This window comes from Macaca nemestrina, chromosome 14 (genome assembly GCF_043159975.1).
Source record: "Macaca nemestrina isolate mMacNem1 chromosome 14, mMacNem.hap1, whole genome shotgun sequence".
NCBI classification, from domain to species: Eukaryota; Metazoa; Chordata; class Mammalia; order Primates; family Cercopithecidae; genus Macaca; species Macaca nemestrina.
Window position 1 is genome coordinate 109,867,152 of NC_092138.1, and position 26,285 is coordinate 109,893,436.

A 26,285-nucleotide genomic window follows, 5' to 3' on the forward strand; every position below is an offset into this window, starting at 1 on the left:
GCCCAGAGGAGGGAGGGGACATAGGGAGTCAGGAGCAGAGCTAGGAACCCTGGTGGCGAGCACGCCTGGTTTCTTCCCTCTTTTTTTGGAGATGGAGTCTCACTCTGTCGCCCGGGCTAGAGTGCCATGGCGTGATTTCAGCTCACTGCAACTGCTGAACCCACCTCCCGGATTCAAGACATTCTCCTGCTTCAGCCTCCAAGTAGCTGGGATTACAGGTGCCCGCCACCAAGCCTGGCTAATTTTTTGTATTTTTAGTAGAGATGGAGTTTCACCATGTTGGCCAGGCTTGTCTTGAACTTCTGACCTCAGGTGATCCGCCCACCTCATCCTCCCAAAGTGCTGGGATTACAGGCACGAGCCACTGTGCTTGGCCATCAGCCCAGTTCCTAGTCGGTATCCTCCGCATGACCCTGCTCTCCTCCATTCCTACCCAGCTTCCCCTCCCACGAAGCCTAGAGCAGCCTGAGGATGAGGCTTGGGGGCACCCAGCTGAGCCAACACTTCTCACGCTCCTCTGTTCCTCTCCTTGCCTGAGGAGGAGGGGATGGGAAAGGAGGTACAGGCCAGAATTCAACACCCCACGAGTGCCTTTGTGCAAATTAGTCGACTACAACCATTCTCTGGGCAGACACGGCTCCTCACTAGTGCCCTTAGCTTGATAAGCAGAATCTTTCCTCCGACCTGGAGAACGGTCTGGGGAGAGGGGCTAGCAGGAAGAGTGGGGAGCCTTAGGAAGTAGGCCCACCATCCTGACCTCTCCTCACTGCTCCCAACTATGCTCAGGATGCCTCAGGCACACATGGTCTGTGGATCCTGGCACCATTATGTTTACTGGCTCCAAACCACAGGCCAAGTGGCTGCTGCCCACAGGGTATCCATTCATCAATTCCTTGACTGGGAGCACCCAACCCAGCCCCCGGGAGATGGGGCCTCAAGGGCCTATCCAAGTGCTGGTGGCACAGGACAGCCGATCTCTGCAAATAGCCAGGGAAGCTACAGAAACTTGGGGCACAGACTGCAGAGTCTACAGACCTGGGTTCGAATCTTGATCCTACCCACTCTCTAGCAAGCAGCTTCCCCCCTTTAAGCCTATGTCCTCATCTACAAATTGGGTGTATGGGCAGGACCCACCTCCCAGGAGGAAGTGGGCGTTGATGAGATTGGCCACGTACAGCACTTAACACTTAGTAGGATCTCAGGAACCAGCAGCTGCTGTGGCTTTTCCTGGCATCCAGGGCCTGGTTTTAGCCCCAGAGACAACCAGGTGTAATTAAAATTTGCTGAGAACATCCCATTCCCTGTGCAGTGATTTCCATGCTGTAAAGCCCTCTGCTCGGATGCCCACCTTGGCCTAGCTGTGTAGGATGAAGGGGTGGCATCAGGTGGCAGGGACCAGGCCCTTCTCTGGTTCAGGACTCAGGGCTCCCCTGGCATAGGGAGGGCTGCTTGAATGAAAGCCTTTATAGGTAGGAACATGGAGATAATAAAGGAGAGGTGACAGGGTCAAGGGCACATGGCCAGCAAGTGGCAGAGCTGGGACTGCCACTTGGGTCTGACTCCCTGCAACTCCTTCGTTCCGTACATCCACACAGTATGGCCCAACCTTCCTCCCATTCCTCCCTGCACACAGAGGCTCCAGGAGGGGAATTTCATCCCATTTCAGTGTGCCTGGCCCTTCCCTTTCTCACTAGCCCTCTCATTACCCACATCCCCATTTGACAAATGGGGCCCTGGCTGACCTGGTGGGGCAGCCATCGCTGCGGGTGACCTTGTCCGCAGTGAGCCCGTCGGTCATGGTGACGCTGCGCCGCTTCATGTGGCTGCCCTTGGGGCCTGAGGGGCTGACAGGGCTGGCGGGCTTGCTACTCCCCTGTCCCAGGCCATAGCTGGCCTCGAGGTAGCGCAGTGGGAAGGTGCGGTTCACCGGGCAGTAGATGATGGCACCACTCTGCTCTGACACAGCCTTGCGGCTGCCCACATGATAGCGCACGAGGGCGGGCACATGGTCGAAGCTCTCCTGCTCAAACAGGTACTGGATGTGTGTGTAGCTCTCGCCTGCCTTCACCACCACCTTGTTGATCTTGAAGTGCAAGGCCTGGTTGCGCCAGCGGCACGTGAGCACATAGTCGCCCAGGCTGGTGAGCGAGTCCCGGATGAGGAAGTCGCCATTGCGTTGTACCAAGGTCTCTGAGACCTGCAGAAGGCATGGTTAGGCTGGAGTAGGACAGGGCCAGAAGAGGGTCAGACCCAGGATCTGGGGGACAGAGCAACTCAGGATTAGGGGGGACAGCAAGCCCAGACCCAGGGTATAGAGGACCCAGTGAACAGAAACATCTGACATCTGAGAGCTGGGATGCAATGACCCAGGTTCAGAGGGGGCACCTCAGGCAGAGGCCCTGGGTCTGCAGCACAGAGGCTCAGGAATGGGAGGACCTAACACCTTGGAATGGGAGGCACAGAGGCCCCGGGTCTGGAGGAGTGAGAATGGCTGATCTGAGACCCAGGTCTCAGACCCATCCCTTCTCAGGGTTCTGGTTGGGCAGAGTGAATTCCTAATCCTCATTCTTCCAACCTCTCAGTGCTCTGGCATGCCTCTGGCCCTTGCACCCTCAAGCTGCTTTTTTGTCCTGGAACACCGTTCCTGCCTTGTCCATCTGATGTACTTCAGATGTTTATTTATTATTTATTTATTTTTATTTATTATTATTATTATTATTTGAGATGGAGTCTCGCTGTGTTGCCCAGGCTGGAGTGCAGTGGCGCAATCTTGGCTCACTGCAAGCTCCGCCTCCCGGGTCCATGCCATTCTCCTGCCTCAGCCTCCCGAGTAGCTGGGACTACAGGTGTCCACCACCATGCCCGGCTAATTTTTTGTATTTTTAGTAGAGATGGGGTTTCACTGTGTTAGCCAGGATGGTCTTGATCTCCTGACCTTGTGATCCACCTGCCTTGGCCTCCCAAAGTGCTGGGATTACAGGCGTGAGCCACCACACCCGTCCTTATTATTGTTATTGAGATAGAGTCTCACTCTGTCACCCAAGCTGCAGTGTGGTGGCACAATCTCCACTCACTGCAACCTCCGCCTCCCAGGTTCAAGTGATTCTCCTGCCTCAGCCTCCTGAGTAGCTGGCTTACAGGTGCGTGCCACCACACCTGGCTAATTTTCATTTTTTTTAGTAGAGACAAGGTTTCACCATGTGGGCCAGGCTGGTCTCAAACTCCTGACCTCAGGTGATCTGCCCACCTCAGCCTCCTAAAGTGCTGAGATTACAGGCGTGAGCCATCACACCTGGCCCCACCTGGTGAACTCCTATCTATCTCACAAAGGCCTCCATCCTCAGTGTCCCCTCCTCAGGACTTGCCCATATTCATACTAGGCACTCTATTCTTGCACTTCTTCCACTAGGCTCTGACTGTCAGCCCCCTACCCTGGGCCATTAGCCATCAAAAGAAGCCACCACCTCTTCTACCTCTGCAGCCTTGGTGCTTAGCACAGGTCCTGGCAAAGTTGGTGTTTGACAAAGATTATAGCATGAATGAAAGAAGGAACAAGTGATCTATAAACTTAAGTCTGTGGCTTATAAAGTCACCTCAGCCAAGAAACTCAACTTTGCCAAAACTAAGTAGCCCAAAGATTGGTACTCACTAAGCAAGCATACAAAAGGCAGATATATAGACCAGACAATAACAGTAACAATAATAAGAACAAAGGGCCGAGGCGGGCGGATCACAAGGTCAGGAGATCGAGACCACGGTGAAACCCCGTCTCTACTAAAAATACAAAAAATTAGCCGGGCGCGGTTGTGGGCGCCTGTAGTCCCAGCTACTCGGGAGGCTGAGGCAGGAGAATGGCGTGAACCCGGGAGGCGGAGCTTGCAGTGAGCCGAGATCGCGCCACTGCACTCCAGCCTGGGCGACAGAGCGAGACTCCGTCTCAAAAAAAAAAAAAAAAAAAAAAAAAAAAAAAAAAAAAAGAACAAAGGCCAACATTCATGGTGTCAAGCATCATGTTAAACATTTTACCTGCATTATTTCATTTAATTTTCACAAGAACCCTTTGCAGTAGATACTGAGGCTTGGAGAGGTGAAGCAACTTCTTCAAGGTCACAGTCAGTAAAGGGCAGAGCTAGACCTCATCCCAGTCCATTCTGATTGAACCCATCAAGCAATAGGACAGAGCCTCCCAGGTGGCTGCAACCAGGGCTGGGGCTGCCCAAGGCAGTGGGTAGGAGGGTCCGGGGTTGAAGTTCCAGCTGGGGGCCTGCTCACCTCTCGGGGGATGCGGCCATGGTACCAGGCATGGCTGCGGAGATCCGTGCTACTGAGTTTGAGCTCCTCCTCCAATTCCTTGTGGAGTTTCTCTGGCGATGAGTCCAGGATGTACTTCTCCTTGGAGAACTGGGTAGGAGACAGCAAGAGTTGGCATCCAACTTAAAGCCCCCTTCTTCCTTCCCTCCCAGCTTCATTCTACCATGGATGAACTCCTCCTATCCTGGGACTCTGGGAACACTAAGGCACAGGTGCCAGAAAGGTCCTTTACCTTGGGTCCCAGAAAGAGTAAAGAAATCTCAATTCCTTCAACCAAACAATGCCAACTGCATTCCAGGCCCTGTGCTATATGCCAGAGGTGGATGCGGTGACACATAAACCAAGCCTGGCCCTCAAGGCAGTGCCTAGGCTGAGGAGAGGCAAAAGCAATGGGAGCCTCTGAGTAGAGGGCGGTCAGCACCATAGCGCTGGACAGCGGCAAAGAGCCAGGTGGCTTCTACAAGCAGGATTAAGCCTGGGCAAGGCAGAGGCGTCTGGGAAGCCTTCCTGGAGGAGAGGGCAGTAAGAAAACACTCATTATGCACCAACGGCACCAAACTGATCTTGAAGTGTTGGAGGGGGATTTCTACAGATGAATCTTGGAGGTAGGGCAGCAGGTAACTGCAGGAAAAGCTATGAGCAAAAACCACAGAGCTGGTTGGACAAGGATACATTCTGGGATGGCACATTCTACAATGCAAGGGTGGGGAAGAGACTATAAACAGGGACACGGGGACCCCACACAGACATCTGCATTTCCCCTTACAATTTCCAAAGCCATTTCTCCCTTGCAATCCCCAGCAATCCTCACCAGATGAGGAGGCCATGGCCCAGCAGGGAAGCCCAAGGCCCCTGAAGGAGATAATGCCCAGTACTCCACCCTCCCACCTGGCCCAGAACCTCCTGGTTTCTTGATCACTGTGGCCTGAAGTTGGAGGCTGATGGATCTCAGGGGCCCTAAGGGCAGAGGAAGGGAAGCCCCTAATGCCAGGTGTACACCCACCAGAGCCCAGTCCAATCCTGGCTGTGCCATGTGAGCTCTCTGGGCCTCAATTTCTTCCTCATTAAAATGGGTACAGTGACAGAACCTGCCTCACCTCACTGTGAAGATGAAAAGAGACAGCACTCCAGAGTACTACTGGCACACAGACAGCCTCATCACTGCACGGACATGGGACGGTTCTTCCTCTCCTTCCCCCAACTCCAGGCCCCAAAGATGCCTACTCCAAGACAGACAGACCCCAGCACTGGCCAGAAGGCAAGATCGATGAGGGAGGGCAGTAAAGGGCCTTCATCCCAGGTGAGTCTCTCCCTGGGGCCCCTCGCTCCCCAGAGTCCAAGGGTCCTCCAGTTCGCTCCCTGCCTCCTCAGACCATCCACAGATTTTGCCTCCTAATTCTATGACTACATCTCTTAGCCCTCTGCTCCCATACTGCCTGGGTTTACCCCAGTCTGCATTGCTCCCAAGACACCATGATTCCCAGTGTCAGAGATATCTAGAATCTCTGACTCCATTCAACATTGACTAAGTCCTTATCCTGGTCCTGTCCCAGGGGTGAGGACCCAAGGTGGCCCCTGCCCTGGGGGAGGCCTTGCAAACACTGACAATCAATTCCCGGTCTCCCGAATGTCTCGAGATGCACAGACAGAGATGGTGCACCACCAAACTAGTCAGGGGGCAGAGTCAGGGATCACTTCCCAGAAAAGGTGACATTTCTGCTGAGGTCTGAAGAAGGACTGGGTGAACCAAGCAAAAGCACCAGGGTGGAGAGGGCAGGTGGACAGGTGGGCAGGAAAGAGCTTCTGGACAGAGAGCAGCAAAGTCAGGGCCCTATGGGCAGAGCCAAGGGGAGGGAGGGGAGATGAATGAGAAGCTTCCAAGGGGCTGTGGGGGCAGGGGCAGGTGTGGCAGGTGTCTTAGTGAGCTGGGGATTAGCCGGAGGCCACAGCACAGCCATGGAAGGGTTTGGAAGTGTTGGAGCAGGTTTAGACCACTTGGGGAGAGCAGTCTAGGGTTTTCTAGGCAGTGGCAGGGCAGATAAGGTGTGGGGAGAAGGAGTAGGGAAAGGGGAGTTTAGATGGACATTGATTCATGCGGGGGAGCAGGGCGGAGGGGTCCGAGAGGACTCCCGGCCCAGATCCTAGAAGGATGATGGGACACGCTGAGTGGGCAAGGTTGGGGCAGGAGCAGCTTGGCGGTGGGCCCATGAAAATCTGGACCTTGAGGAACCTGCAGGACTCTGGGGACAGATGGTGGGAGTGGGTGGTTTTGCACAGGTGCTCAGGAGAAAGGCCTGGGGGTGGGAATTCTGCACATCCTCCAGCCGTGGTAGAAACCGACACTCCCGAAGGGCAGAGGCCCAGGGCTGAGCTAGGACCCCGGCCTTCTCAGACACCTACACTTCCCCAAGGGGTCCCCTACTTCTGGGGGTCCCTGTTCTCTCTCCCTCTCACTCTGCGGTGCTCACACCAGCCTAGTCCTCTTTCCTTATATCACATCAAACCCTGGGAAGGGAAGAGTGGGCGTCACAGGGAAAAAGGGACCCAAGATCTCAGCCTTTTGGCGTCCTCCTTGACAAAGGGCATGCAATTGAGACCTTCCCCCAGTTTCAGCTGGAGCCCGAGGGACGCGGGCAAAGGAGGGAGGAGGCTGGATGTTGAAGAACCCGCCCCAAGGCCGCCACTGTGTGACCTTGAGCCAGTCACTTCCCCTCTCTGGGCCTGAGAAGACTCATCCGTTAAAGGGGGCTGGGAGACTGGGCTCCCCTTTTCCAGCTTAATCACTGGTCACGGAGAGTCTGGGGGGACCAACTTGGTCCTCCCACACACCTGAGGGTGAGGAATCCTAGGGTCCCTGTGCCTTGATCTCACATCGACCTGGGGGCCCCCAGCTCCCTAGAGTTGGGGGTGCTGGAGTGCGAATGCAGCATCCCTGCGCTCGGCGCTCTGCTATTGGCCAGAGATGATCTCACCGCCTCCTGGCCTGCGCGCGCCTGATTGGCCGGTGCGGGGATGCTCCGCTCCGCAGCCGGCGGGGCCGTCCTTCAGGCGGGCTCAGCGAGCGTGTGTGAGCCTGGGGGAGCGAAGAGCCAACGCGCCTGGCATCTCCCAGGGGGCTCAGGGAGCAGGAGCGCGGAGACCCCCGGACAGGGTCTTAACCCCTTCCCGCCAGCCCGAGCCCAGCATCCCCTCCAGCTCACCTCGGAGTCCCAACCCCAAGCAAAGCCATCCCCAAAGGATGCTCCGCAGAGAGGCGGGGTCCGGGTCCTCCCCTCCACCCCCTTCCGTTTAACCCTCTCACCGCCGCGGCGCCGTCCTGCACTGCCCGGCCAGCCGGGCTGGGAGAGACCTGAGCCCCAGGCATGTCCAAGCACACCTAGAGGGCGGGAGAGTGGCGGGTGCTCTGGCCCCAACCCTGGCACCCGAAGCATCACCCGCATTTCCTGCTCCTCACTCAGCCTTCAGATCCCAGCCCAGCGCCCCCGGTACAATGGGGAGCCAGGGTGCCCAGGTCAGCCGCAAGGGCCAGCGTGCCAGGCGGAGGACCGGCAGGGTGCCGGGGACCCCATCTCCCGGTACCCCCTGCCCCAGCTCTCTCCCTCCTGCAGAGAAGGCAGAAACGGACCGGCATCCACCGCAGCCCGGAGTCCCAGGAGTGGCCGCCGAACCCTCACCCCGCGGAGCGCCTGGGCGCCCAGAGGTGAGGCTGGGGCGACCCCGCCCCCTCCCCTGACCGGCCCGGCTGGGCCCGACCCTGCTGGGCGGGCGCCGCAGGACTGCAGCTCCCCAGCTGTCTCTAGGGCCCCGGGCGGAGCGGCCGGGGTCCCAACCCGGCGCGCATGGCGGGGGCCGAGCCGCCCCCTCACCTGCACCTGCACGAAGGAGCCGCGGTAGAAGCAGCAGGCGGCTGCCGACAGGGCACTCCACAGGCTGCACCGCTCGGTCATGGTGGGGCCGGGCTGCCGAGGCCGGGACGGTGTGGGGGGGCGGTGGCTGGCGGGGCAGGGGCGCAGGGACCAACCGGCTGGGCACCGGCTGCGCGTGCCTCTCAGCGGCGCGATTACCTCATCGCCTTGTCGGGGGAGGAGCGGGGAGGCGGGGCGGGGAGACCCCACCCTCCAGCCGGTCAGGGGAGGGGAGGGGGCCATTGTTCCTCCCTCTGCCCGCCCCCCGCTCCCAGCCCCTCGCCCCCCGCCCTCCAGTCCCGCGCGCTCGAGCTGCCTGGAGCTGCGGGCGCGGAGCAGAGGACCTGCCAAGGAGGGTATTACCCGGGGCAGCGGGATCGGGTGGGGACCCATGGACCAGCGAAGGGAGGTTCCTGCCTCCTCCACTCGCCGCACCTCTAACAGACCGGGAGCGGGCAGAGACTTTGAATTAAATCATATCTAAAACTGGAAAAATCCCTGTATGTGGTCGACCAAATTCTTTGTGGCCTCAGGAAATCTCCCAGAGTCCAGGATTTCTCACCCCTGGTTTGGAATCAGGGACTCTGCTGGGAATCGCGGATGTTCACTGATAAGACTCTGGGGGTGCAGAGAGCCAGTAAAGCCCAGTGGTTAGAGGGGCAGCCTGGGTTCAACTGTCCCCTAACTACTGGTGCGCCCACTCCCACCAGCCCCTTCCCTGGGATCTACGACTTACTTGTGGAAAATGCACCTGTCAAACGCAGCTAAAGCCTACATAGAACTCTTGTAAGCTTTTGCTGAGCTGGTGCATGTAAGTTGCCAGGCATGAAATAAACGCTCAATAAGTGCACGCTATTATTTTCAAGCTTCCTGTCTTAGAAACTGGACTTTTTGGCCCGGCATGGTGGCTCACGCCTGTAATCCCAGCACCCTGGGAGGCCAGGGCAAGTGGATCACTTGAGGCCAGGAGTTCGAGACCAGTCTGGCCAGCATGGTGAAATTCTTTATTAAAAACACAAAAAAATTAGCCGGGTGTGGTGGCACATGCCTGTAATCCCAGCTACTCAGGAGGCTGAGGCATGAGAATCGCTTGAACCCAGGAGGCAGAGGTTGCAGTGAGGTGAGATTGTACCACTGCACTCCAGCCTGGGTGATGGAGCAAGACTCTGTCTCAAAAAGAAAAAGAAACTGGACTTTTTGTCCCAGAACCACATACTCTTCAATGCAAAGGGAGCCATTGCTGATTCCCCATCAGTCAGGCCTCAGGTCTAAATCCTTCTGACAGACTGTGTGACCGCAGGTGGGTGAGTCCACCTCTCTGAGCCTCAGTTTGTTTGTTTGTTTTCTGTAAATACATCTGAAGCTCTGGACAAGCAGCCTGGAATTTTATGGTCTTGGAATTTAAGAATCCTTTCCTTAGAATCAAAGGATACACAAAACAGTTCTGGAAGCTGACTCCTCAAAGATGAGTATCTCAAGGTAGGAGGGGGCTTTTGGTTTTGTTTTTTTGAGACAGAGTTTTGTTCTTGTTGCCCAGGCTGGAGTGGAATGGAGTGATCTCGGCTCACTGCAATTTCGGCTGCCCAGGCTCAAGCAATTCTCATGCCTCAGCTTCCCGAGTAGCTGGGATTACAGGTGTGCGCCACTATGCTTGGTTAATTTTTTTTTCTTTTCGTAGAGATGGGGTTTCACCATGTTGGCCAGGCTGGTCTTGAACTCTTGACCTCAAGTGATCCGCCCGCCTCAGCCTCCCAAAGTGCTGGTATTACAGGCATGAGCCACCATGCCCAGCCTAAGAGGGGGCTTTTGGAACCCAACTATTGATTCCTTTTAACCCTCATTTGACTTTTTTTTTTTTTTTTTTTTTTTTTTTTAAAGAGGCAGGGTATCCCTCTGTAGGCCAGGCTGGAGCACAGTGGCGTAATCACAGCATTGACCTCCTGGGCTCAAGCAATTCTCTTGCCTCAGCCTCCCAAGTAGCTTAGCTGGAACTACAGGTGCGCACCACCACACTCAGCTAATTTTCTTTTTTTTCAAGACACAGTCTCACTCTGTCACCCAGGTTGGAGTGCAGTGGCTCAATCTCTGCTCACTGCAGCCTCTGCCTCCTGGGTTCAAGTGATTCTCATGCCTCAGCCACCCAAGTAGTTCCTAGTAGCTGGGATTACAGGCATGCACCACCATACCCAGATTACTATTATTATTATTTTTTTTTTTTTTTGAGATGGAGTCTCGCTCTGTCTCTCAGGCTGGAGTGCAGTGGCACGATCTCCACTCACTGCCAGCTCCGTCGCCTCCCAGGTTCACGCCATTCTCCTGCCTCAGCCTCCCAAGAAGCTGGGACTACAGGTGCCCACCACCACGCAGGGCTAATTTTTTTGGTATTTTTAGTAGAGATGGGGTTTCACCGTGTTCACCAGGATGGTCTCAATCTCCTGACCTTGTGATGTGCCTACCTCGGCCTCCCAAAGTGCTGGGATTACAGGCGTGAGCCACCGCGCCCGGCCACTATTATTATTATTATTATTATTATTATTATTATTTTGAGATGAAATCTCACTCCATTGCCCAGACTGGAGTGCAGTGGCAAGATCTCAGCTCACTGCAACCTCCAATTCCCAGATTCAAGCAATTCTGCTGCCTCATTCTCCTGAGTAGCTGGGATTACAATAGTGCACCTGGATATCTTTTTTATATCTTTTTTTAGTAGAGATGGGGTTTCACCGTGTTAGCCAGGATGGTCTCGATCTCCTGACCTCATGATCCACCCGCCTCGGCCTCCCAAAGTGCTGGGATTACAGGCGTGAGCCACGGTGGCCGGTCAATTTTTTGTATTTTTAGTAGCGGGGTTTCACTATCTTGGCTAGGCTGGTCTCAAACTCGTGGCCTCAAGTGATTCGCCGGCCTTGGCCTCCCAATTCCAAGGCCCAAGTCCCCCAAAGTGCTGGTATTACAGGTGTAAGCCACCTCACCTGGCCTTCCCAGCTAATTTTTATATATTTTTTGTAGAGACAGGATCTTGCTAAGTTGCCCAGGCTGGTCTCGAACTCCTTGCCTTAAATGACCCTCCCACCTCGGCCTCCCAACTGCTGGGATTACAGGCATGAGCCACTGCGCCCAGAACCTCATCTGAGTCTTGAAACTAAAATTAACATTCCTTTGACTTTGTCCTTTGGGAGACTGTTTAATCAGTTCTACTGAGTAGATATTACTTATTTTACAATGTTTAAAACAAAACAAAGAAAAAAAAACCCTACTTTTTTTTTTTTTTTTTTTTTTTTTGAGACGGAGTCTTGCTCTGTCACCCAGGCTGGAGTGCAGTGGCCGGATCTCAGCTCACTGCAAGCTCCGCCTCCCGGGTTTACGCCATTCTCCTGCCTCAGCCTCCCGAGTAGCTGGGACTACAGGCGCCCGCCACCTCGCCCGGCTATTTTTTTGTATTTTTTTAGTAGAGACGGGGTTTCACCGTGTTAGCCGGGATCGTCTCTCGATCTCCTGACCTCGTGATCCGCCCATCTCGGCCTCCCAAAGTGCTGGGATTACAGGCTTGAGCCACCGCGCCCGGCCAAAACCCTACATTTTTAACCCCTAAAAATAAACTATAGGAAAAAATATAAAGCTAACATTCTTCACAGGGATCTCACCACCTTACAGGCACCTGGGGTCTGCGGGATGCTGAAATATGCCCCCTGCATTCCACCCACTGCCTTTGGTGTTAGTTTTCCCCAGGTCCTCCCTCCCACAGTGGCATAAGGGTTCTGGAACTTCTGCTAGACTTGCTCCTACCCTAGACTCTGTTTCTGGGCTCACGCAGTTTACTTTCTGACTTTGTCCACACTCCTGCCTCTGCCGGGACAACTCTCCTACCCATCTCTGCTTAACTTTGTCTCCTTTCTAGCATTTCTTTTTTTTTTTTTTTTTTTTTTTTTTTTTTTTTTTTTTTTGAGACAGAGTCTCGCTCTGTCACCCAGGCTGGAGTGCAGTGGCCAGATCTCAGCTCACTGCAAGCTCCGCCTCCCGGGTTCCCGCCATTCTCCTGCCTCAGCCTCCCGAGTAGCTGGGACCACAGGCGCCGCCACCTCGCCCGGCTAATTTTTTGTGTTTTTAGTAGAGACGGGGTTTCGCCGTGTTAGCCAGGATGGTCTCGATCTCCTGACCTAGTGATCCGCCCGTCTCGGCCTCCCAAAGTGCTGGGATTACAGGCTTGAGCCACCGCGCCCGGCCTCTAGCATTTCACTCATGGAGAGATCTCAGTGAATGTTCCCAGTCAACTGCAATGGCCTGGCTCCAATGCCTCCTCCTCCAGAAAGCTTTCCTTGATCTCCAGCTCCCCAGCTGAAAGTCATCCCCCACGTCTGGAGCTCCCACAGCTTCTGGTGATGGTGAGGGGGCAGCAAGCTGAGGACTTCCCACGCTGCTCCATTACTAGTCACTTACATAGAGTTGTGCAGGTAGCATCTCAGGGTGATGAAATGTCCCTGTGGTGAGGAGCTAGGCCAGCCCACGCTGTTCCAGGCCTAGGTCCCCCACTCATGGCCATGGGCTCCCTGAAGCCATAGCAACCCTGGGTTGGAGGCACCCTTGTTACCATTTCACATAGTCAAACACAGGCTCAGGGAGGCGATGCCACACCCAAAGCCAGTGGCAAGTAAGTGGCAGATCTCAGACTAAAATTTGTTTTTTAGTTTTGTGGGGTTTTTTATATCAGCCTACATCATGCTTTTTTTTTTTCTTTTTTGAGATTGAGTCTTGCTCAGTCGCCTAGGCTAGAGTACAGTGGTACTATCTCGAGTCACTGCAACCTCTGCCTCCTGGGTTCAAGGAAATTTCCTGCCTCAGCCTCCCCAGTAGCTGGGATTACAGGCATGTGCCACCACGTCTGGCTGATTTTTGTATTTCTAGTAGAGACGGGATTTCGCCATGTTGGCCAGCCTGGTCCCAAACTGCTGACCTCAGGTGATCTGCCCGCCTCGGCCTCCCAAAGTGCTGGGATTACAGGCATGAGCCACTGCGCCTAGCCTGAGCCACTGCGCCTGGCACATCTTGCTTTGAAGGGACTAAAATTTGGATCTGCTAGGCGTGGTCACTCATGTTTGTATTCCCAGCACTTTGGGAGACTGAGGCAGGAAGATCACTTGAGGCCAGGCATTTGAGACCAGCCTGGGCAACATAGTGAGACCCCATCTGTAAAAAAAATTTTTTTTTTTGGCTGGGCGTGGTGGCTCACGCCTGTAATCCCAGCACTTTAGGAGGCCAAGGCAGGCAGATCATGAGGTCAGTAGATCAAGACCATCCTGGCTAACACGGTGAAACTCCGTCTCTACTAAAAATACAAAAAATTAGCTGGGTGTGGTGGCAGGTGCCTGTAGTCCCAGCTACTCGGGAGGCTGAGGCAGGAGAATGGTGTGAACCTGGGAGGTAGAGCTTGCAGTGAGCCGAGATCGCGCCACCGTGCTCCAGCCTGGGCGACAGAGTGAGACTCCATCTCTTTAAATTAGCAGTGGCACACACATGTAGTCCCAGGGACTTAGGAGGCTAAGGTGGGAGGATTGCTTGAGCCCAGGAGCACAAGGCTGCAGTGAGAGACAGAGAGATCCCATCTCTTAAAAAATAATAATAAAAATAAAAGTTGGATCTGACGGATTGCAAAAATCAAGCGCAAAGCACTGTATGATTCTTCCGTGGGTCCCACCTGGACCAGGAGCCCTTTGAATTCAGGGCCTGGTGCTCCTTGCCCTCTGCCTATTCTCAGTACTCGGCACAGGGCCTTGCTCAGGGTAGGGGCTCCTGGGGGTAGAAGGCCAAGGGCTTTGGCTATAGTCCTGGCATCAAACTCGGGGTGTAATCCCAGTTCTTCCTCATAATATCAGGTTGGTGTAAAAGTAACTGTGGTTTTCACCATTAAAAGTATGCGGGGTAGGGGGCTAGGGGAGGGAGAGCATTAAGAAAAATACCTAATGTAGATCATGGCTTGATGGGTGCAGCCAACCACCATGGCACGTGTATACCTATGTAACAAACCTGCATGTTCTGCACATGAACATGTTACCCCAGAACTTACAGTATAAAAAAAAAAAGAAAAAAAAAAAAGTAATGTGACCCAGGGCAAGTCACTGCACTTCTCTGGACCTCAAGTTTCCCATCCGTAAATGGGCACAAGAAGGCTCTCCCTACCCAGTGATGAGGGACAGAATCAAAGATCTCTCATGTAAAGAATGCCTCTCCTCCAGGGTCTAGCAGCCAGCACAGGGTCTGCACACAGTAGGCACTCAATATGTTATTTATGATTATGATTATTACTATCATTGTTTTTTTGTTTTTTGTTTTTTTTTTTTTTTTGAGACGGAGTCTCGCTGTGTCGCCCAGGCTGGAGTGCAGTGGCCGGATCTCAGCTCACTGCAAGCTCTGCCTCCCGGGTTTTTACGCCATTCTCCTGCCTCAGCCTCCCGAGTAGCCGGGACTACAGGCGCCCGCCACCTCGCCCGGCTAGTTTTTTGTATTTTTTTTAGTAGAGACGGGGTTTCACCGTGTTAGCCAGGATGGTCTCGAACTCCTGACCTCGTGATCCGCCCGTCTCGGCCTCCCAAAGTGCTGGGATTACAGGCTTGAGCCACCGCGCCCGGCTATCATTGTTATTTCAAAACTGCATTTGCTTTTTTTTTCCCAGGCTGGGGTGCAGTGGCGCAATCTCAGCTCACTACAACCTCTGCCTCCTGGGTTCAAGCAATTCTCCTGCCTCAGTTTCCTGAGTAGCTGAGGATTACAGGCACGCACCACCATATCTGGCTAATTTTTTGTATTTTTAGTAGACAAAGGGTTTCATCATGCTGGCCAGACTGGTCCTGAGCTCCTGACCTCAGGTGATCCACCCACCTTGGCCTCCCAAAGTGCTGGGATTACAAGCATGAGCCACCGTGCTCTGCCAAAACTGCATTTCCGTGTTCCCAGTGCCCAGGATAAATTAAGCTTTGGATAAATCTGAGCTGTGCCCATTATCTGTGCTAAAGAACTGAGTCATCCTCTCCTGCTCCCTGCTCCCAGAGACAGCACACAGTAGGTGCACAAAGATTGGGTGGGATTGGAAGGCTGCATCCTCTGCACAGAGACACTGTTGGGGACCCATCCAGCTGGCAAGTGGGTGGGGTCAGATGATATCAAATACTGGGATGCCCTGAGTTTGGGGCCAGGAGAGAATAATGGCTGGTGTAGGAAGAAGGTGCGGAGAATGAAACTGGATCCAAATGCTGCCTCGACTCCGAGAACCTCCCCACCCGGGGAATACACAGTGAGGTCTGGCTCCTAACAAGGCTTGAGGAAGGGCTCTGCCCACCCGTAATGGAACAGGCTCTGAGACCTTCAGTGTCCTCTGACCAACCCCTGGCCCAGCCCCTCCTACCTTCACATAGTCGCCGCCAGCCTCCGGCTCTCCAGCAGCCCTGGAAGGAGAGGAGACAAGTGAGCATCCCCAGCCCTGCTTGGCTCCCCAGATGCCAGTCTCTTGCCTGCCTGCCTGGGGCCAGCACCTGGCCCTTGGGACCCCAGCAGGCTCACCCTGAAGGCAGGAGGGGGCACTACTTATCAGCTGGCCTGGCTCCTCCACTCTCCAGCTGTGCACCCCTAAGCAAGTCCCTTCACCTCTCTGAGCCTGCATTTCGTATCTGTAAATCAGGAATAATGACAGTCTCTGCCTAATGACTTTGAATGGAGGACTCAGGGCTTAGTGAACGTTACCTGCTTATTATGGAGCCTGCTTCCCGAACCACTGTCTTCACTGGACTACGGACACTATGCTTCCCTGGTTTTCTTCTTCTTCTCTCTGCCTTACCCACCCCCTCCTCCCACCCCACCCCCTCCTCCCACCCCACCCCCTCCTCCCACCCCACCCCCATCATCCCTGACTCTAAACCCTGGAGGGCCCCAGGCTGGGGATCAGCCCCTGTCCTCCTACCCTGCGCTCACTTCCTAGGGTAGAGTGACCTAGTCACGGCCACTGCCAAGCACACTGCGGAGCCACTGCCGGTGCTAGAGGGCTGCGGAATTGATTCCGCCCCCAGAGTGGAGAGCCTGGAGCGACCAGAGGCCAGAGGTGGCTATTTTTCCTTCCTGCTTCCTGAGGGCCACCATGAACCACTCCCCCCAACTGCACTGCCTTAAATGCTACCCCTACCCTCAGGCAGCCTGGACCTGCCCCTCCATCCCCAGACTTGGAAACCCAACTACCTCCTGGACGCCTCCCCTTGGATATCTGAAGGCTATCTCCAACTTGTTGTATCCAAAGCAGAACTGTGGCTCCACCCCGCCCCCTCCCCATCTTCCCCAGCTCAGCTGATGTCAGTTTCCTCTTTCCTGCCACTTTGGCCAAAAACCATATGGTCCTTTGTGCCCCTTCTCTTCCATTCAGCTCCACACCCAGTCCAGCAGGAAATCCTGCCGCTCCACCGTCAGAATCTTCTCCGCATGTCCACCCCGTCCCCACAGTGGGGCCACCCTCGTGTCTCCGGTGGAGCAGAGGAGCCTTCCCTCGGGCTCCATGTCCACTCTCACCCACAGTCAGCTTCTGCCCTGAGACCAGAAGGCGCCCAAGCTTACAACCTAAGCAGATCATGGCACACACACCGTCCTCAGCCTTTCACCGGCTCCCATCTCTAGAAGAACACAATCTAAACTCCTCACTGTGGCCGTGCAATTTATCATCCAAACCAGAACTTTTCTTCCTTTTTTTTTTTTTTTTTTTTGAGACGGAGTCTGGCTCTGTGGCCCAGGCTGGAGTGCAGTGGTGCGATCTCGGCTCACTGCAAGCTCCGCCTCCCAGGTTCACGCCATTCTCCTGCCTCAGCCTCCCGAGTAGCTGGGACTACAGGCGCCCACAACCGCGCCCGGCTAATTTTTTTATATTTTTAGTAGAGACGGGGTTTCACCGTGGTCTCGATCTCCTGACCTTGTGATCCGCCCGCCTCGGCCTCCCAAAGTGCTGGGATTACAGGCGTGAGCCACCGCGCCCGGCCACTTTTCTTCCTTTGCAAGAATAAAGAGGGTACCATGATTATGCCAGAAAAACAGGCAAAAATTGGCTCATCTGTTCCCTAACCCACAAGGTCCTGTGTGGCCTGCTGGTACCCAACAGCCACCCCGCCACCTCTCCAGCCTGTCTCCCTTGCACCTCCTGTCCCTTATTCTGCCTCTGCCCCACCCTCCTTGGCAACTTGTTCCGGCCACAGGGCCTTCGCTCTTGCTGTTCCCTCTGCGTGGAATGCTCTTCCCCAAGGGCTTCATGAAGCTTGTCCCTCCTCCCTCTTTATTCAGGGCTTTGCTTAATGTCACCTCTTTGGAGAAGCCTTCCCTGACCTCCCCACCTCGAATAGTCCCTCGTTTCTTCACCCTGTGTTCCCAATCCTACTTTATTTTCAATTTTTGCAATTTCTGCCTGAAATGGCCACTTTATATTTAATTGCTGACTTAATTATCTGATGCCCTTATGAAAGTGTTGACTTTGTCTAATTCACCATTGAGACCCAGTCCCCAACATAGTGCCTGCAGGAGCTCAAGAAATATTGCTTAAAGAAAAATTAGCCGGGTGTGGCAGCGAACGCCTGTAATCCCGGTTACTTGGGACGCTGAGGCAAGAGAATCACTTGAACCCAAGAAGAAGAGGTTGAAAGAAAGCAATATTGCTTAAAGGGATGCATGAATAGTAAACAGTCAATGTTAATTGTTAATCGCTGTCATCATTAATTTTGTTAGGTTGGGCCCAGGTTTTCTGGCTAAGAAAGGCCTCAGCCTTCCCATCTGCAAAATGGGGAGGGGAGGTCAAATATTGGACCACCTCCTCAAATACAGGAGCTTCATATTAAAAAAAAAAAAAAAGGAAGCCGAGATAAAAAATAAAATTGAGGGTTCCCCCAATCCTAAGGCCAAAAGCTCCTCCTCCTTGAGACGTTGTCTGATAGCCCTCCCTGTTCTAACATTCTAGGATTCTTCATCGCTAATCTTCCCTCCTAGAAAGCCCTAGCTGGTATCCAACCACAGTTCCTCAAGCTACAGCCCAGCAACAGTAGGCTTTTGGGCTCTCTGTCCAGCAGCAGTGGAGTGAGCTACAGTAGGGACCCCTCCCCCATCCACCTCCGCCCACTCTTCCCGGGTGAGGCATCCCATCCCAACATTTCCTGCTATTCAGGCCCGGAAATCCTCCCACTGCTGGGAACAAATCGGCCAGGACACTGGATCAACCCAGCGCTTCCTCCTGCTTCCTGTACTTCCCCTCGGGCTCTGGAACAGGGGTAGAGCCTTGGAGACAGGGTGCCTGCACAAGAGATCAGGCCTGACTAGGGTGGCCAGAGCCTATAGGGGTGCTTAGGGCAGAGGCCCAGGTCAGGGAAGCTGAGGCTCTGGGGCCACTCTTCCACCCCATGGCCTCACCATAGGGTGGCGCTACAACACTCTGACATGTCCAAGACACAATGACCATGCCCAGTTACGATCTGCTACCATCACTTGCCTGGACTATCACCACCACCTCCCCCTGGCCTCCCTGCCTCCATCTGTGTCCCTGCGACCTATTCTCCCCGCACAGCAGCCACAGCAGTACTGTTCAAATGCAAGTCAGATCACAGCTTTCCTCTGCTCCAACCCACTTGCGTGGCCCCCAGCTTCACTTACAGTAAGAGCCAAGGTCTTGGAAACAGCCTTGCACACTGACCTCATGGCCCATGACATTCCTCCTCACCCGCGCTGCTCCATCTCCCCCGCCCCACCTCAGGGTCTTTGCACTTCCTATTCCCGCTGCCTGGAATATTTTCCTCCAGACATCCCCTGGGTTCCCTCCCTCATGCTCTTGGCTGTTGTTGTTGTTGTTGAGACGGAGTCTCACTCCATCGCCCAGGCTAGAGTGCAGTGGCGCGATCTTGGCTGACTGCAACCTCCGCCTCCCGTGTCCAAGCAATTCTCCTGCCTCAGCCTCCCAAGTAGGTGGGATTACAGGTGACCACCACCACGCCGGGCTAATTTTTTGTATTTTTAGCAGAGACGGGGTTTCGCCATGTTGGCCAGGTTGGTCTTGAACTCCTGATCTCAGGTGACCTGCCTGCCTCAGCCTCCCAAAAAGTGCTGGGATTACAGGCATGAGCCACCATGCCTGGCCCTTCAGTTCTTCTTTTTTTTTTTTTTTTTGAGACAGAGTCTCGCTCTATCGTTTAGGCTGGGATGCAGTGGTGAGATCATGGCCACCATAGCCTCGACCTCCTGGCTGGAGTGATCCTCCCATCTCAGCCTCCCAAAGTGTTGGGATTACAGGTGTGAGCGACCACACCCAGTCCCTCCTTCAGTTCTTCACTAAAATGTCCCCTTCTCAGCAAGGCCTTCTGGCCACCCTTTCTGAAAGTGTGATCTTCCCCAACTCCCACATTCCCTTCCCTGCTTAATTTTGCCCTGACCCCTCATCTGACTTAGCACACATTTCCTCTCATGTAATGACTAGCTCCTCTCACTACAATGTCAGCCCCACGAGGACAAGGGTTTATGTTTCTGTCTAGACAATGTTAGGAACCATCAGGAACTTAGTAAATATATTTTTTTGAATGAATGAATGAATGAGTAAATGAGTGTCACAGCAGCCCCCTGCAGCCCTGAGGACAAAGTCTAGTCCTCCTGGCTGGGCCATCTGTGACCCAGCCTCTGCTGGTCAAATCCCTTCTCTCTCTTCTCCCTTCCTTGCACTCTGGTCTTCTCAAATTTCCTCCAAAGAGCTCGACCCCCTGCAGCCTCAGGGCCTTTGTACGTGCTGTTCCCTCTGCCTGGAATGTCCTCTCTCCCTTTTGGCTAGGGTTGGTCATTCCTACGCAGCCTTCAGAGTTCAGTTTGCTTGGGGATTTCTAGAAAACTCTCCCTCCCACTGTAATGATCAAATCCAGGAATCAAAGCATCCATTTGTAAAACTCAGCTCCACTAATTAATTCCTTTATTCCTCATTTTACAAACCTAAAAGAGACTTCTCCTGCCGTATTAGTGGTGAAATCAATTAATAATAGTGACAATTGAGCTAAATCAGTCCCATTAATCATCAGCATTAATTATTTAAATAACCAACCTCTTTCACTGCCTGTATTAACTGATTTGTTCTGATAACTGATACCACTTACTGCATATATTAGCTTAATTAATTGGATTAATGAGCAGTAATTAAAGCCCATTATCCTTCTTTTCCCCCAATGCATGTTTAAATCTAAGCTTTACCTTCAGGGCCTTTATCCTGGGCCAGAAGGAAGGGTGACGTTCCCCGAGAGGCCCTGTAGGAGAAGGGGTGGGGAGAGGCTGCCGTCCTGCCCCACCCTGGCCCTCTTTCATGATGGTGGCCTGGTCCTTTGCAGAGGCCTGTCTGCTCTCTGTCCCTGTCTGTTCCCTTGGGCCTTGAGGCCTGGACATATGTCCTCAAGTGGAGACCTCCCCAAGCTCTGCCACCTGCCTCTCAGCTTTTCCCCCGCCCCCGATCCCTGGCTCCCTGCCTTCCCTCTCTGAAGCCCAACTTCCTCATCTGTAAAGTGGGCACAGTATAACTACCTCCCCAGAAGGGCATGAGAAGGAGGGGTGCAAGTTCCCTGGCCCATGTGGGGTTCCTCTTGCTGTCCCAGCCTCTATCCACGAAGATCGGCCACCCTCCCACCCTGCCCCTCCTGGGGGGCTGGGCTGAAGTTGCTTTCCTCCCTTTTTTTTTTTTTTTTTGAGATGGAGTCTTGCTTTGTTGCCCAGGAGTGCAGTGTCATGATCTCGGCTCACTGCAACTTCCGCCTCCCGGGTTCAAGTGATTCTCTTGCCTCAGCCTCCTAAGTAGCTGAGACTACAAGTGCGTGCCACCACGCCCGGCCAGTTTTTGTATTTTTAGTAGAGATGGGGTTTCACCACATTGGCCGGGCTCATCTTGAACTCCTGACCTCAGGTGATCCACCTGCCTTGGCCTCCCAAAGTGCTGGGGTTACAGGCGTGAGCCCTGTGCCCAGCCTCTTTCCTTCCTTCATGCCCATCTTCACTCCTTCCTTCATGCCCATCTTCACTCACCCACTGCAGAGAAGCAACAGGCACCTGCCTGCTCTGAGCTTCTCAGTCCTTAAAGGCCCTGGGCAAAGAGAGCTGGGTGGAAAGCCCCATCTCGCCCAGGATACCAGCCATGGGGCCTGTGGGATTCCCTGCCAGGATGATTCTTGGCTTTAGTCCTGCCCCACTCCCCAAGATGGGCCACTATTGTGTCCAGCACATCCTGCTCCCTCTCCACCGTCTGGAGCCCTCAGTCTTCCTGAGCAGGCTGGGGTGTCCAGCAGGAGCTCAGGACGGGCGACAGCCCTGTGAGGAGAAGGCCATACTTCCCAGGGCAGAGCTGAGGATGCTGGGCCCTGAGAGCTGCCACCCGAGTCTCAAAACCTGCCAAAGAAGAGAGTGAAAACAAAAGGCATCTACCGAGCGCTGGTGGCTGATGGAATGCCTGTGATCTCGAAGCCCCATTTTACAGCGGAGAAAACTGAAGTTTGTAACTTGACCCAGGGCATGCAGCTGCTCAGACTAGAACCAGTTGGCCTGATGTCTAATTCTCTGCTCTGTTCCTTACATGGGTGGACCCCCCCCTCCCAGATATTGGGAGCCATTTTTGGGTGGAGAGGAGGAGAAGCTAGAGAGGGAAGGCAAAGAAACAGACAAACAAAAAAATAACATTTCAACCAGAGCCCAGAACCAATGTCAGGAAGAGGAAATGGGGTGGAGCCTGAGCGGGCCCTCAGCTGAGAGGTAGGAAGTGGCGTGGCTCTGGGCAAGTCCCTCTCATCGGGCCTCAGTTTCCCCTTCTACAGCATGAGTAGCTCCTGTTTACTGGTACTTACTTGGGCCAAGCCCAGAATAAATGCTTTACCTGACATATCCCATCCTCACAGTGACTCTATGAAGCAGCTGCTGTCATTGTCCCCAATTTACTGATGGGGAAACTAAGGCTCAGAGAGGAAAAGGGACTTGCTCAAAGTCACACAGTCAGTGGGCCTCTGAGCTACTGCTGTACCTGACCCCTATCCTCCCCAGCCCTCACCCCACACAGGTCCAGCAGCCTGCAACAGGGTCCCCTGAGGGTTTGGGGGGATGTGGATCCAGCTAGGGATCGGGGGAACAGCCCATCCTTCCCAAACCAGCCCAGTTCCCACAGCCCAAGGCGTCCGGGGGTCTCAAGGACTGTGAGAAAGTCTCCACAGGAAATGAGAGCCAGGAGCAGCTGGGCCCCTTCGGAAGACAAGGACCAGCCTCCCAGAGCCTGAAGAGGCTGCACAGACGGGGCCCACCACGACCCCCTCCCCTGGTGGGTAATCGCTACCAGATGCCCGGCAGCTGACGTCACCCTGCAGGGCCGAGAGGGTCGTGGGACTCTGGGGAGAGTTGGGAATTCTTGGACCAGAATCAACATTCCAAAAGGAAATGGGGTGGGGGGTGGGGGAGTATCCTGGCCTGTTTTCAGTGCCTGGCACCAGGTCTGTGGCAGGGGCAACACAGGGTACCCCTGGTTCTCAAGTCTCCGTTTCCTTCCAAACAGCCCCTTGGGAGTGAGGGTCGGAGCTTGGATCTTCAGGTGGGAGGCAAAGGACACTCAGATGAGGCACTAAAAAGCGACACAGAACAGCAATCAGATTATCCTAAAAGTTCAAGGCTGCCACAAGCTATGATCGAGCCACTGCACTCCAGCCTAGGCAACAGAATGAGACCCTGTCTCAAAAAAATATCAAACACAGAAAAGATCCTCCTAAAAAAAGGTCTTTTAGAAACATAAGTCATAGTGGGATCTGTCGCTGTTCAAGGCCAGCAATGGCTCCCGTTTTGCTCAGAGCCAAAGCCAGGTCCTCGCTGGGCCCTTCCAGGCCCTATGTTATCTGTGCTCATTTCCATCCCAGCCTCCCAGACCACCCCTCCCTGTCCTCCCCACCTTGCTCTGCCCCAGCCACACTGGTCTCTGCTGTTCCCCAAATATGCCGCCTCAGGGCCTTTATACTTGCTGTTCCCTGGGCCTGGTGTGCTCCTTCCCAGACAGCAAGAGGGTCTGTCCCTTCGTCTCCTTTGTTCAAATGTCACTTCCTCACTGAGCCTTTCTTTCTGGTTAACCTTCTTAAATTGGCACCGCCAGCCACTCCCTCCTTTCGCCAACCAATTCTAGAGCGGATTTTAAATTTTCTCGATAAGTCTTTTCTCTTCTAGTCAACCACAGAACTCATTTATCTTGTCTATCATCTGTCTCCCCTGCCCTGGAATGGGGACTCCCTGAGGGCAGGGTTTTGTCTGCCATGCTCACCGCTATCTCCCAGAACCTAGAACAGTGTCTGAGGCATAGCTGTACCTCAGTCAATATGAAAATGAATATCATTCCAACTCAACTGACTGCATCACCTCAAGCAAGTTATTAGCCTCACAAAAATCTCAATGTCTTCATCTGCAAAATGGGTTCCTTTCCAGGGGGTCATGGGAAGTCATTTGAAATAATGGTAGAAAAAGCTGGCTGGGTGCGGTGGCTCACGCCTGTAATCCCAGCATTTTGGGAGGCAGAGGCGGGCAGATCACCTGAGGTCAGGAGTTCGAGATCAGCCTGACCAACATGGAGAAACTCCGTCTCTACTAAAAATACAAAAAAAAAAAAAAAAAAAAAATTAGCCAGGCGTGGTGGCACATGCCTGTAATCCCAGCTACTCAGGAGGCTGAGGCAGGAGAAATGCTTGAACCCAGGAGGCGGAGGTTGCAGAGAGCCGAGATCACGCCATTGCACTCCAGCCTGGACAACAAGAGTGAAACTCCATCTCAAAAAAATAAATAAATAAATAAATAAAAGAAAAGAAAAAGCTTTGAGATCTTTACTTGCAGGAGGGGAAATGTGACCTAGTGGTGAAGAGCTTGGGCTTAGGAGCTAGTCAGGCCTGGGATCAAAGAGTCAGGCCTGACACCCAATTTCTCTGTGACCCCAGGAGAGTCCCTTCCCCTCTCTGAGCCTCAGTCTCCTCACTGGCAAAATGGAACAAGTAGAGGCTCCCACCTCACAGGCCCCATGAGCTAGACAACAGGTGCTCGCTTGCTGTCAGCTGGTGATCATGCCTGGCAGGACCCTCGCCTGACAATTCCAGTGTGGGTGGGCATGGGGTAGGGAGTGCTGGGGCTTCCTGTCCTTCTCCAGGCTTCTGCTTCCTCCTCTGTAAGATGGATTGAAGAGCGAGGGTGCCTCTCTGGGACCTGCAGAAGACTGAGGGTCCTTGGGAGGTAGGCTAGGCTGGTGCTTTCTTTTTTTTTGAGGGGGGGCTAAAGGTCCCTCCTCCCTCCTTCCTCTTCATCCCCATGATCTCACCAGGGAACAGGACACCAGGAAACCCCTGCAGCCTCACCTTTTCCCCTTCCTTCCTCCTGCTCCAGGTGCACCCTGCCTCCCCAGGGGTGGGGGAGGGACAGTCTCCCCAGCTTAGGCCTGGGACAGCCTCCTCTAGACATTCAGGAACAGGGCCCCCGAACTTGCTCACTAGCAATTCCCTAATGTCCTCCTCCCCAAACTGGATGGATCCTCCGAGACCATCTCAGGCCCATCTGAACCACTGGGGAGACTGAGGACCAGAGTGGGGCAGGGCTAATCTGAGATCTCACGGACCAGACTGCTCCCCCAACTCCAGGGCACAGGGCTGAGGTTCAGGGACTTCTGGAAGGAATGTTCAACCGTGAGCCACCAGTGCAGATGGAGCACTGGGTCCCGGGGCACCAGAAGGGGGCTCAATCTGGTCTGCTAACCCCATCCTCCTTGGGACACTCCAGATGCTGGAGGGCAAGAGTCTCTCCATTTCCTTGGTCAGCTCCTGGCTAAGCATGATGCCAGAAGCACTGCTAGGCCCACCAGGGCTCTGTCCACAGAGCAAGAAGGCTTGGGCTGGGTCCTGGACTTGCCATTCTCAGCGGCCCTAGCCCTGCTGGAGAGGGATGTGTTGCCCAGGTGTTAAAAGCACGGGCCAGGAAGCTGGGATTAAACCCTGATTCTGACGCTCACCGGCTGTGTCAAACGCGGCAGGCAAGTCTTTCTTTCCTCATCTATAAAATGGGGGTGATAATAGTACCTCTCTCCTGGAGCTGTTGTGTAGAGTAGATAAGCAGATGCCTGACCTGCGGTGATAAAATTACACCCAAAGAAAGCTGGCTTAGAAAAGTCCCTGATGCTAACCCCACCCCCAAATTTGTCAGTTGCCCCAGGGGTGCAGATTTCCTCCTTCGACCTCTCCTGCTCCCCGCTGGCCCTCCTCAGGCCCAGCTCGGTCACTCACCCTCGGGACCCCAGCGCGGGGCACCTTCGGCCCACAGCAGTCATGCTTCCCCCGCTGTCGCCGCCTGCAGCCCGGGGACCTCCTAAGCTCAGCGGCTCCCGCCTTTCTCAGGCCACGGGGCTGGGGAGTTCAGTGCCGGATTCCGGGGGCGGAGACTGACCTGTAGACCACGCCCCCCAGACACGCCCCTGCGCTCCTTGCCTGGCCCGGCTCCACCGCCTACTCCACAGGCAGGGAAGGACGCTCCCCGCCTCGGACACGGCCCTCCGCCTCGGACACGGCCCTCCGCCTCCGGTCTCGCTCCGCCTCCGGTCTCGCTCCGCCCCCTCCCCATCAGTCCGTGTTGGGAAGGCCGCGCCCCCTAGCACACCCCTCCGCCTCGCCCGCCAGGCACCGAAGCTCGCTTCCCCAACAGCTCTCCGCGCAGCCAGGGTTAGGCCACGCCCCTATACACGCCCTCAACTCCGCCTCTCCTCGCCCCACCCCGGCCCGCCCCGCTCCCGCGAAACTCGGCTTCCCTGAGTGGGAGGAGTCAGGCCTCTGGTGCAGTCTCATACATTGGGGTGCCTTAGAACGCCCCAGGACCCATCATCCAGCCCTCTCCCCTACATACAATCCTTGGTCCTCTACTCCCGAATGAGGGCGAATGTAGGAGGGGATGGCAGAAGGCAGCCAGAGATGGTGGAAAAACATGAGTTCTATTAATCGTAAATATAGCGTTCCCATTTACTGAGTGCAGCATGCCAGCCACTGTGTTGAGATTTTACAGGTA

General features: G+C 54.4%; 1 protein-coding gene across 8 annotated transcripts in view; it reads right to left on the bottom strand.

The window, feature by feature from the left end:
- LOC105463955 (SH2 domain containing 3C) overlaps positions 1 to 26,285 on the bottom strand; it is a 45,596-nt gene that overhangs the window by 11,289 nt on the left and 8,022 nt on the right. For 2 of the 8 annotated variants that reach the window (XM_011711450.3, XM_011711449.3), the window contains exons 3-5: positions 15,613 to 15,652; positions 4,273 to 4,401; positions 1,743 to 2,197 (exon numbers count right to left, since the gene is read on the bottom strand). In XM_011711450.3, the coding sequence (XP_011709752.2) occupies positions 1,743 to 2,197; positions 4,273 to 4,401; positions 15,613 to 15,652 (624 nt within the window). Of the gene's footprint in view, positions 1 to 1,742; positions 2,198 to 4,272; positions 4,402 to 5,314; positions 5,360 to 8,177; positions 8,406 to 15,612; positions 15,653 to 16,164; positions 16,934 to 25,513; positions 25,780 to 26,285 lie in introns of those variants that run through there. The other 6 variants (XM_011711453.3, XM_011711455.3, XM_011711456.2 and 3 more) reach the window with 6 other exon arrangements.